Here is a 12,261-nt window from a genome sequence, read left to right as displayed (position 1 = left end):
AAATAGTTAAAAAAAATGTTTGCAGCATTCATAGCACAAATTGTACCTGAACTGAAGGGATATATATATAATATACATATATAATATATATTATATATCATACTATATTGCTCATTATTCACGTATATCTAACTATATGCATATATTTATTTATAGTTTGTCAAGTTCTATAAACAAATACCTGAAACAATATATATAAAGGACATTCTATCAACTGATCTTTAAAATAAGCACAGAATAAACAGCTATGCATATAAAATTGAATACCTTTCTTTGCTGCATATCTACAAAAACAAAGATATCATCTGAAAACCCTAGGTTTAATTTAAAGCTAGTATTTATTAAGTAGCCTGTTCTTGGTAAAAATTGTTCACAAAGGGGGAAAAACTACTATTCTCAGTTTTAGAGTCTCAGTTCAAATTAAAGGAGCAGTTTAAACTCCAGGTTGGCTGAAAAAAAAGCCTTTGAATTTCCTATAAGTTGAATGGCATTTTGCAAATTAGCTCTACTTAATAAAAGAGACAAAAATATCAAGATATATATGAATTTAGCCTATTTTTTATTTCTGTGTGTTCATAGTAAACATTTTTGTAAGTGACAAACACGGGCATATGACCACAGTATCACAATCAAGAAATTTTAAGACAACATTAACAATCACTCAAATTGATGCGGCATTTGCGCAACACAGGTTACATATTTGCAAGGTTTACCTATAAGTACAATAGGTATTAACATTTCACTACATTTAGAAAAAATAAAAGTGACCTGTTAGTGACCACATACATCGAAATATACACAACACAAACTGAAGGCAATCCTTAATTTTGTCTCCTTCGGATTCAATTGAATGGGCAGTGTTGCCAACTAAACAACCTTCCTTTTTCGTTTGTTTGTTTACTTGTTTTAATACTTAGTATACCGAGTGCATTTGCTAGAATCCAATCTTTGGTCTAAAAGTAAACAAAAGGAAAGAAACAGTTCTTTAAAGAAAAAGGACAAAACAATAAATGGCCAATATAATTCCTTGGGCACCTTTACTACAAATTCTTAAATACAAATTACAGTTTAACATTTTAAAACTCTCTTCATAATTTAGGTTGTTCTCAAGGCCTGCGTCCACCAGATAGCTCCATGATAACTTATAATACTGCACACATGGAAATCTGGCAGCCTGTTGAGATAGACTTGTCAGGTTTGAATGAAATGGCAAAGCAGTCACTATTTAGATACACATTCTACTATAATTTGACGTCCAAACCTTATATTCTACAATGTATTCTCCCACATTGCACCTCGCTGACACTCCACACCGTGTTAGAATAGTAAACAACCCTAAAGACTGAACAAACGTACAGAAATGGGGAGGGGGAGGGCTTAATAAAAAATACCTGGACTTATTTTTTTAATTATCATTTACAATGCAAATGTGTGTAAAACGTTCACTTACAGTCTGGTCCCCCGGATGTTAATGTATTAAAGGGTTGGAAGAAGACCCCTGATTTTGATGTGTGAAATAATCAGACAGTCCCCCGGACAGTCCTGTCGTAAAACTTGGCAAAGAGGGTCTTAAAGACTCACAGGGCAGGGTCGAGGGGGCCTGCGGCGACGTAGAGGAGGACGCGGCCCGGGCGCTCATGGACGTGCTGGTCTGCGAAGTCATTGACGGGTGCGGGACGTGGGGGAAAAAGTAACTGGTCTGGCCCGCGAGCAGGTTGACAGAGCAGGGGTTGAGGGAGTAGGTCCCGGAGCAGGGCACCGACAGGCCGCAGGGCACCGAGGCGGCGAGCGCAGCGGCCGTGAGGTGGTGCGTGGCGTACGGGATCTCCCCGTTGACCAGCCGGTCCACACTCAGCCCGTTGGCGGTGGAGAAGGAGTGGTTGTTGCCCAGCGAGTTTTGAGTCAACACGGAGCTGTAGGGCATGGGGTGGCTGGGGTAGGCCGACGTGGTCCCGTTGTAACTCAAAGTGCTGCTGGCGCGGGGGTGGTGCAGGGACAGGAAGGGCGACATGGGCCAGTAGAGGGAGCCGGCGCGGTCCATGAAGGTGAGGCCGGTGGAGGTGAGGCGCGCCCCGCGCTTAAAGGCCAGCTTGGCCCGAGACGTGGTGGAGCGGCGCCGCAGCTTGCCGGTCGTGCCGCCGATGAACACGTCGTCGCTCGACGGGTCGAGCATCCAGTAGTTGCCCTTGCCCGGGTCGTCGTAGTGGCGCGGTACCTTCACGAAGCACTTGTTGAGGGACAGGTTGTGGCGGATGGAGTTCTGCCAGCCCTGCTTGTTCTCGCGGTAGTAGGGGAAGTTCTTCATGATGAACTCGTAGATGCCATTGAGCGTCAGGCGCTTCTCGGGACTCTGCCTGATGGCCATCATGATGAGCGCGTTGTAGCTGAACGGCGGCTTCTCGTACTTGCCGTTCTTCTTGTCGCCCTCCTTGCCCCCCTCCCCGTCCTTGCCGCCCTCGCCCGCCCCTTTCTTCTCCTCCCCCCCGGCGCCCGCGCCCTTCTCCTTCTCGTCCGGCCCGACGGGCGCCAGCTCCGCCGGCCCGCCGCCCGGCTCTCCTTTGGCTCCAAGTGCGTCAGCCTTGGCCCCGTCCAGGGCGGCAGAGGGCGGGAGCAGGAGCGGCTGGGGACCCTTGTCGTCGTCGGCTGCTGGGGCGCCGCGCGCCTGCGGGGGCTGCGGGGCCGGGGGCGGCTGCTGCTGCTGCTGCTGGGGCGGCGGTGGAGGCGGCTGGGGCGCGGGCGGCGGCGGGTGGTGGTGGTGGTGATGATGATGGTGATGCTGGGGGTGGTGGCTGTTGTGGTGGCCGTGGCTCGCGTGGTGGTTGTCGTTCTGGACGGCCTCGGGGACCAGGCTGTTGATGCTGAACGAGGACTTGGGAATCATTTTCACCTCTTTCCTATCTCCCATGTCCAGCATCACCCAGGCGTCGGGGGGCGGCGGCGGCGGCGGCAGCACGGGAGCCGGGCAGCAGCGCGGCGGGCGACCAGCGGGTTCGGAGTGGGGCGCGGGGGGAGCGGGCAGCGGAGGCGGCACTGAGCGCTCCGGCAGCAGCGCAGTTGGACCGCAGGCTCCGGCGCTGGCAAGGCATGTAGCAAAAGCTGCAACCACCCCTCAAGAATTAGAGAGAGAGAGAGAGAGAGAGAGAGAGAGAGAGAGAGAGAGAGAGAGAGAGAGAGAGAGAGAAGCTAGAGGCAGAAGCAACCCGTCGCCCGGGGTGCAGCGCCCCGCTCCGTTCCGCGCCCGGCCTCCCCCTCCCCCGCTGCCTCCTCCTCCTCGCGCCGCAGCAGTCACAGCAGCAGCAGCGGCAGCCCGAAGGGGGGGAGAGCCGGGCGGCGGGCGGGCGCGTCCCGGAGCGGCCGCGGCGAGGCTAGGAGACAGCGATCGAGGCGGCTATAGCCACAATTAATTTTCCGAGCTACAGGCGCACACTAGGGCTGTAAAAAAATTTTTGGTTTAACCTTTCCTACTGCCGAACCAATCAGTGCCGCCGGCGTGCGGGAGCGTCTGGCTAGCCGTCGACCAATCGGGGGCCCAGGGCCCGCCCATCCCCGCCCCGCCCCGTCCCCGCCCCCCGCTCGCCGCCCCCTCGGGGTGGCGGGGCCCAGGCCTGGAGCCGCGGGGACCGGCGGGAGCTCGCCCACCCGGCCAGGATTAGCGTGGGGCGTGCGCCCCGGGCCGCGGCCGCTCGACTGTGGCCTCCTCCCTGTATGGGATTATTTTCCTTTGCGCGTCAATATTTATCCTTATTGATTAAAGTTTGTATCCAATTTTGTCTGGAAGAGCCGGGCGGGGGGCGCGGCGGAGGGGCGAGCTGCGAGGGTGCGGGAGAGGGCGTGAACCCTGGGGTCGCCGCGGCCCCGGTAGCGCCCTAGGAGCGAGCGGGCCAGCAAGCTCCGGAGAGCCGGGCATCGGGGTAGCGGGGCCTGGAAGGTGGGGCGGGGGCGGCCACGGCCAGGCCGGTACTTACAGCTTCCTGCGGCCCGCGGCGAGCTCGGCTGTGAAGCTGGGCTGAGGGCGGCGAGCGGGGGCGGCTGAGAGGTGGGTGCGTTCCGTGGAGGCCTTCCACGCAGGCGGGCGGGCGGGCGAACGGGCGGAGAGCTGCCCCGGGCGAGCACAGAACCAAACAGTCCCGAAATAAAGCAGGTAACACGTGCGCTCTCCCTCTGTCTCGCTTCACTCCCAGAGTCGCGCTCACGCGCGGGTGACCCGGTGGCGTTGTCTCCTCCGCCACTCCACCTCCTCTTCAGCTTCTAGGCAGTACTGGAAGCCGGTAGCCGCGATCGATCATCCTGGAAATATTTTCATTTTGCTTGACATTGAAGAAAATATGAGTGGGCGTCTACTTCCGTTTTTTTTTTTAAATCCTATGTTTGCTCCTTTTTCCCATTTCACAAATACTTTATCTCTTTAAAACCTCAATCTTGAAATACCAGTAGGGCGAAATCAGCTCTTACCCTTCCTGGATGCTGCTGGAATGCTCTGGGGAGCCCGAGGAAGGTGGATTTGACAGTCCGAGCTTCTGGGGTTTGGGGGATGGTTTGGTGGGGAGGTTGAAATGAGTGGGTAGCTTGTAATTCAAGGCCTTTAAAAAGATCGCGGCCAGGGCCAGGGCCAAGGCCCAGCATTTCCCAGGGATTGGAATTTAGTGCGGAGCACACAGATCACAAATCCTCACTGGCTCAAAGCGCGCCACGTTGTAAGCAGAGGCCGCAGCCAGAGAGGAGAAGGAGGTGGAGACACACAGGTCACGAGTATCTTTCCCCTCCTCTTTAAGGTAAAATACTCTACCCATGCCAGCATTCTTCATTTTGATGAGCTCTTAGCTAAATGATCTGGCAGTCTTGATATATAAAAAAAAAAAAATGAAAGGAGAAAAAACAGGGCCTATGTGTGACGTTAAAATCTACCAGAAAAATGCAATACTCAAAATAATAGGGAGTTATTCTGGTGTTCTCATCCCCAAATTTGAAATGGGGCGCAGAAAGAGGGGAGGGAAAGAGAGGGAAACTTTAGAGAAAAATTATCCACAATTACAAATAGCTAGCAAATTTTATATCTATTGGAGTGTTGTAAGGGATCTTTGATTATTTGTCCCCAAATATCCTTCCACTGCTTGGATCTCTTCCTACATGTCCGCTGACTTTAAAACAAGCTATGCATGACGGAAAATTCCAGAGTTCTAGCAATCAGCTTTGCAAACCACATCGGTGCCAAAGGTTGATTTCTAGGCTTGGGGTTTCTCACGGAGCCTGGCGATGTGATGAGCTTTGCCAACCTAGCTAGAGAGATCTGTGAGCCCGAGTTGTCCTGTTCATTTCCCTTCCCACTCTTTTCTCCTCCTCAGGCCCATTTTCCCTGGTGGTTCCTCAACGCGCTTGCCTTCCTTCCTCCTCCCCTCTCCCTTCTTCCCCTTTCACTAACCCACCCCTTCTCCCTCCCTCCTTTCCTCTCCCCTTCACTCCTCCACCTACTCCTCCCCATCCCCCAGCCCCCCTTCTCACCATCGCTTATAATGGCTCCCGGGGCTCCCTCAGAGGTGGACGGCCCGGTACGTTTTCGTAGTCGGTCTAGCGTGAAATGATTCGGTGTAACCGGATTCTTGGGAAAGGACAGGTTACGTAAACATTTACTGATGTGGAGTAACTATACTATTTGTACTCTGATATGCAGGAAGGAAAGTGTTGATTAACACAGAAGAAAAAAAAAGCGAAATTAGCTGATTGCATGCTCATAAGTGCAAGCTGTCATTGAACTGCTTTTAAAATAGACACAGCTGGGTGTTTGTGTTGAAAAATTTCTTGTGTTTTTGCTAATACTGAAATAAGCATGATTTTGTATACCAAACATTTTCAGATCATTAAAATTTGTAATCTGTGCTGGTTTTAAACACAAAGAAAAGAAACAGAATCATTTCGATGTAAAATTTGCTGATATTATATTAACTCAATCAGGTCTGTACAAATTGTGCATTGTGTCTCCTAAAATCTGTTTGATCAATTTAATACACAAAGTGCCAAACGTGGGTATTGTTTGTTAACATTGGACATTTTATTCAAATCTGAGCTCAGCAGTGAACTGGAGGAGTTGTTCCTTGAATACAACACCAGCTCTGACTGATGAATTTTTAATGTTTTGAGGTGCTTCTTAGGTTAAAGCTAAGTGTGTATTGTTTTGATACCCCGTGGAAGAAATTAGCAGGCAAAGTAAGTTTTTTTTTCTTCTTCTTCTGTTTACTTTCAAGGAGCAAAAACTGGGTTTTGTACAGTGAGAGCTGCAATACTCTGATTTTATGTGGCAAGGCTTATGGTGGCTTGAAAATTGTTTTGCATGCAGATTAAGGGTGTGCTGTGTTATTTTAAGGTTACGTGAATGCAAGTCTCTCAAAGCAGGATGATTGATAGTAAAAACATAGCATATAGTTTGATATAATATTAAAACTAGTTCCCTGATGCAAAGGTTATTTGCAATTCCCGAAAAAGCAAGTTTGAATCCCTTTAAATAATTTTACTTGTTCTTTATGATGAGATGGGGCTATATATCAGAAGGCACACACATATGTATATCAGGCTTGTTCAACAAAACATGTACTGTTTACTCAGAGGCTTATATTTGTGTAAGCAATGGTTTCTTTTTAGATCTGCTGCTAGCTGAAGCAGAGGGGGAAGGAGTTCCTGGACAAAGTATTGTGAAGTTGAAAGTCTCTGGATGAGGCTTTGTATATCCTACCAACCAATTTGGGTGCAAATTGGATTTGAAGTCCTGCCCACGTCCACCGCGGGCCTCTTCCCTCTGCACATAAAGCCCTGTTTTCAGCCTCCTAGTCGCTGTGATTACCTTCAGAAGACAGAGGGCAGGCAGCCAGTGGTCTCAGACCGGAAACAAATCCCCCCACCAGTATAATTTTCCCTCCTAATCAATTTAACCTCACACATATAAATTTGCAAATGTGTAGTCTTAGGAAAGCAATGAATAGAAGAGCACACCAGAGTAAATGTGATCTGCTAGTTTACATAGTGGTGACCTCGTAGGCCTCAGCTCTCATCCACTACCTACTCACTCAAAAAAAAAAAAAAAAAAAAAAAAAAAAAAAAAAGGGGACAAGAATTGTAGAGCGAGCAATTCCAGCAGAAGAGTTGCTGGAGAAGTGTAGATTATTCCTTCTCAATATTAAAATTAATCTCCAAGCTTACACAGCACACTTCATTCGAGCAGGGGGCAGCTTTTTTTTTATTCCATCTTTGAGGGTGGATGGATGTTACATTTTCTTTCTTGGGTACATTGTTTTGTTTTGGTTTGGGCCATCTTTACTTTCTAGTAACAAGGGTGGGCCATATTTATCAACTTCCACCTTTCCCCTGGGAGCAGGGACAAACTCAAGCTAAAGTTCTCTTCTTACAAACTCACAGGACGGTTTGTGACCTCTTGACACGTGGGAGTCAGTAGATCCCATGCTGAGACATCCAGGTATTTCAGTGATTCTGTAACAAATGAAGTCTGCCCTCCCTAGAGCCAACTTGTCTATAATCTCTTCCTAACAGCAGGTAATGGTGCTAACATTTAGTGATTAGAAGTTACTCTTTAGCGTGTTGTATCCTTGTTCTGTGGGTTTTGGTTACAGGTTATACGATTAGGTTTGCGAGAACAGTAGTGAACTAAACTTCCCAGTAAGAGGTCTTCACACCAGGGAAGTGTGACTTTTCCTCGGCAGCCCTGCCTCGTCACTCATTAGGGAGCTGCAGGTTGTCAGAGTCTGCTCTCAGCAGGCTCATGCACGCACCCCTAACGTCATCGAGGGCGCGCATATGTGCATGGAGTGGGTATACACACACACATAGAACTCTAAAACTAAATTAAGAAGCCGATGATTAAGACAAGCGTCTACTAGGCCTGTCATTTCAGCATCCTTCCATCATAACATTGTGGCACTGGCAATTTTGCTTGAGAACCTTGAAGAAAAAATCTAAGGGAGAGCCTCATATTTGAGAGTTGAAATGTTTAACTTCTATAAGCTAGGGAACCACTTCAGAAGCCAGAGAGTTAAAAGGAGGAGGAAGAAAAGGAGGGAAAGTGGTCTTCATGGAAACTCATTGATTTCTCTGGGCACATCTCTTTGATATGGCCATGTGTCCTGTGTGTAGCAAAGCTAGATCCACTAGCACCCAAAAACTCCTGGGTACCAACAGCCCAAGAGAGACTCACACATAATGACATCACCCTAGAGCCAAGAACCATTGAGTTGCTCTGAACACAGTCTAGTCTCTGTAGAGTACTCTGAGCATCTTTGATGAGTAGGAAGGCCTGCTGCCCTTTAATGTGTTTTCTGTTACTTGCCAGTAGCTATGGGACTATTGGAAGTTGATAGTTTAAGAAGTTGAGCCCCTGGTAAGGAAGACACTCCAGTTGTAGACTGGAACCAATTGGGAGAAATTCTCTCACACATCAGCTAGGCAAGCCAGTCCTGAAAGGCCAGTGTCTATAATTTCCCCTAGTTGCCCAAGGAATCAATGCAGTCCACTTTCCCAAGAAGACAGGGAACATTGCAGAGAAAAGAAAGAGTGGAAGTGTGGTCCCAGAACTGGAAATGGAAAACAAGGCTTGGCTTCTTAGTTCTCCCCACCCCATCCCAGTCTTTCTGAAAAGGAAGGAAAGAGACTTACAAAATCCAGCATGTATGACTATGCTGTCTTTTCTGGTTTGTTCATCAGTGCATCTTGAAAGGAAAAGAAAGAAAATTATTTCATAAACACACACACACACACACACACACACACACACACACACTGTGAAACAAAAGCTTGCAGGCTGAAAAAGCACACAACTCCTATGACACAGAGGCCCTAACTATGTCATTACTAGTCTTAGTTTTACTGAGGATCAGTGAGATGTTAAGCAAGAGCCCGAATTGCCTTCTTTGAGGAAAAAGTATAGACTTCCCTGAGAGCACAAACATCAAAGCTCTTATGTTCGGAAACAACTTTCCAGAAGATCCCCAAAACTCCCATTGTGAGAGAAAACTGGAAGAACAAAAAGGTTGACTCCGTTGCAACTATTAGATACTCAGTTCAGAAGCGGTAGCCTCTCAACTGCTAAATGCAAGCGGAATTCATAGGTTTGTACGTTAGATGAATAAATATAACACAGAGAATGACTTCTGCTCATTGCAAGTCTGTAGAGGATAAGGATTGGGAAAACTGCATGCTTGAGTCCCAAAGCCTCCCTTAGTCTAGGAGAGAAAGCAAGCTGTGTACTAATAAAATGTCTGCTTTCTTATCAAAAAAAGTAACCTCCCCAAACAAAACAAAACAAACAAAACAAAACAAACAGAAATCCAACCAAACAAACACAAAACTACCAGGACAAACTAATGTGCGCAACTCATACCCACCTGCCTCTTTGCTCTCTAGTACTGGCTCTTCTAGGTCCTCCCCACACCCCACCCCACCCCCAACCCAAATCAAAACCTGTGGCACCAGTGTTTGCCAAAGGTCCTGTCTGCCCACCCTCTTGGGGCGGCAATGGTTGTGGGGGCTTTGGTTCTTGAAGACGGAGCTTCGCGGAGAGACTTGCTAGTCTGCTTGCCTCTGCTCTCCTCCCAGCGCGCTCACCCTGAGCTCCTTTGTAGTCCACGCCTGCCAAGTGCAATCCAGCCGAAGAGAGGCCTTGCCTTTAGGTTTCATCTCCAGATCCCTCCTCCCCTTCTGAAAAGGCAACTTTCAGCTTAGATGTCTGGTTTTTGCACATCAGACTGGAAGTATGCACAAACAGATCAATATTTTTGGGCTTTATAGGTCATCTGCCATGGTGAACGCGGAAGGGGGGGCGGGGGCGGAAACAGTTAAAGGTTGTGAGCTTGTATTGATACAGTGCACAAGTCTGAGCTGAAATACCAGTGCGTGGTGCTGAAGTTAATTCGAATATTCAATAACAACTAAGGAGTATTGAACCCAGTGGGGGAGAGCAGTTACACACCACTTCTCTGCGAATCTTCCCAAGAAGCTATACACACAGGGAGGAGACACCCGACAGAGCAAGCTAGATACAGTAGGGCACAGGAGCAAGCTACTGCGGTCACCAAATGAAAACTAAAACAACTCAATTCCTTTTCAGAATTGATAACAAAGGTGGTGGGAGATTTTATTATTAAACAATTCCTACTTGATTTATTTCGTCAAATTCGCTGTCTCCCTTCTGGCTTTGTCTTAAGCCAGGAGAGAGAAAGCAATATCAAGATAATAGCTCAGCTGGGCAAGTGTGGCTCAGCTGAATGTGTGGGCTACAAACCTTCAGGCCAAGAGGCTCCCTCTTTCTGTCTTTCTTTTTGTCCTTCTACCTTCTCTCTCTCCTCCCCTCCCTCTCCTCCCTCCCTCCTTTTTCCTTTCTTCTTTCTTTCCCTCTTTTCGTCTAGATTGTGAATTTGATAGATAAAAAAGAAGAGAAAATGGAAACTCAGAAGCCCCCCCCCCCCGCCCCCCTTGCCGAGAGCAACGGCACGCATACTGCGGCTGGCTGCGGGCTGCCGCAAGCTCTTTGAGCGCAGAGCCTAGAGAGGCCCATTCTGGTGCTTTCTCGGTTTAAGACTTCCAGAATGCCAGTAGGGCCAGGCGCTCTGCCCAAATAACCCACCGTTTGGGCTTAGAATAAATACCCCCAAAGAAAAAAGGCCCCCAATTAAGCTGAGTATATCCTAACCATCTCGCATCAAAAAACTGGGCCTGGAGGTTTTCATAGAGGGAGTTCTAGGTCCAGACCACCTAATAACCCGTGAGTGGGAGAATCCGGGTATTGAGTAGGTCTGGAATTGTACACGAAACATTATTTCCTAATTAATTAAAGTAATTCTCTATCTCTATTTATATTCATATACATGCTATTGATTACACGCCCCTATTTGCTTGAAAAAGTGCTTAGAGTATCTTTAGAGCACACTGCTCTTTCTTTGTCCCCTTGAACATTTACAGCTGATCTTGCGGCTGGTTGAGATCAATTAGCACTGGATTTTGCCCTGGGATTGCTCCCCAGGGCGGACAAATGGAGCCAACTGGTCTCCAGAGACTTTATTCGCCCCTGTGTATCCGCCAGGACTCTGTAGGCAGTTCAAAATCCCAAGCCTTGGTTTCACTTGATTTTGTTGTTGTTGTTATTGATAAATATTGGGTCATACACAAGCCACTTGTCAGAGCCTTTGGCTCCATCTCACAGCGGCAGCTCCTAGCGGGGCGTTTGAGTCTTGTCCTAGAAGCAGAAAAAATTTCCTGGGAAGAGAACTGCACATTCTCTGATCCTTCAGTTCTGGACATATCCCTATAAGATCATAGCCCTGTCTGTCTGCTGTCAGTTTCATTCCTTAATTTGTTCCAATATATGGACACTGAGTAGATGAGTGTGTTCTACCCATTTAAAAAATTGTGATGGGGTGGGGGTGTTGGTAAGTTGATGCTGGTCCTGTAGGTATATCCGAAGCTCCCTGCAAAGCTCCCCCCAAAGCTCAAACAGATAGTCATTGTAATTGTGGGGAGGCGAGGATGAGCCGGCAGGTAGGGCACTTGAGGGCTGTGTAATTGGAGTGTTGTATACAGTTTATCTTTCAGCTGTGCTGTGTATATTCCTTCCCCTTGATACATACTGCATATGAACAGAACCCACGGTCGGCTTGTCTTGGCATGTTTGAAGCCCTAGACACCTAACAGTATCATTACAGGAAAGAGACAAAGCCCCAAAGACTCCATCCAGGCAGGGAGGTGACTGCCTTTGGGGCGAATGGGGAGTTTCCTTGGCACTGAACTTGTCAGGGGAGCATAGCCACCGCTGGACTCCCCTGACTTCAGGGCTTTCCGATGCTGAACTAGGCGAGTGTGTGTGTGTGTGTGTGTGTGTGTGTGTGTGTGTGTGTGTGTGTGTGGTGTAACCAACTGATTTCCGACATTTCAAAGAGATTCTTTCTATTTCTCAGCATTACGGAAATGTACGTTGCTGGAAAAGCAGTAAAAACAAGCATAGAACTGCAATTTTCAAGAAAATAGGATCTCCAAATATAAAAATAAAAAAGTAGCAGATAAGATGTATAATTCAATCAAATTACACAAAATTGCTTGAGAATCCAGAACAGTAGCGATCCATTATGCCTCTGTTTTATTAGTGACAAGTACAATTACTCTAAAATAAAGAACACTGGTGAATATATAATTGGCTGTAATCATGTTAGTGTTTGAATAAAAATGACGGGAACATTTAACACTTTGACAACAAAATGTTCAGAAATAACT

General features: G+C 47.7%; 1 protein-coding gene across 6 annotated transcripts; it reads right to left on the bottom strand.

Moving 5' to 3' along the window:
• Positions 1-540: 540 nt before the first annotated feature.
• On the bottom strand, positions 541-9,786 carry Foxg1 (forkhead box G1). Of its 6 annotated transcripts, none has more exons than XM_085830343.1 (5): positions 9,604-9,786; positions 8,656-8,708; positions 5,500-5,596; positions 3,966-4,287; positions 541-3,096 (listed from the first exon to the last, which is right to left on the bottom strand). In XM_085830343.1, exon 5 carries the CDS (start codon positions 2,912-2,914, stop codon positions 1,469-1,471), a length of 1,446 nt encoding a protein of 481 aa, XP_085686469.1. In that variant the 5' UTR covers positions 2,915-3,096; positions 3,966-4,287; positions 5,500-5,596; positions 8,656-8,708; positions 9,604-9,786; the 3' UTR covers positions 541-1,468. The 6 variants fall into 6 exon arrangements, with proteins under 6 accessions (XP_085686469.1, XP_085686471.1, XP_085686470.1 ...); XM_085830345.1 differs by having other exon boundaries at positions 5,500-5,565; XM_085830344.1 differs by having other exon boundaries at positions 9,499-9,617.
• Between the last annotated feature and the right edge of the window lie 2,475 nt (positions 9,787-12,261).

This window comes from Mus caroli, unplaced genomic scaffold, assembly GCF_978045245.1.
Source record: "Mus caroli unplaced genomic scaffold, Mus_caroli_1 scaffold_14, whole genome shotgun sequence".
Classification (NCBI taxonomy): Eukaryota; Metazoa; Chordata; class Mammalia; order Rodentia; family Muridae; genus Mus; species Mus caroli.
This window is presented reverse-complemented; position numbering and strand designations above follow the sequence as displayed.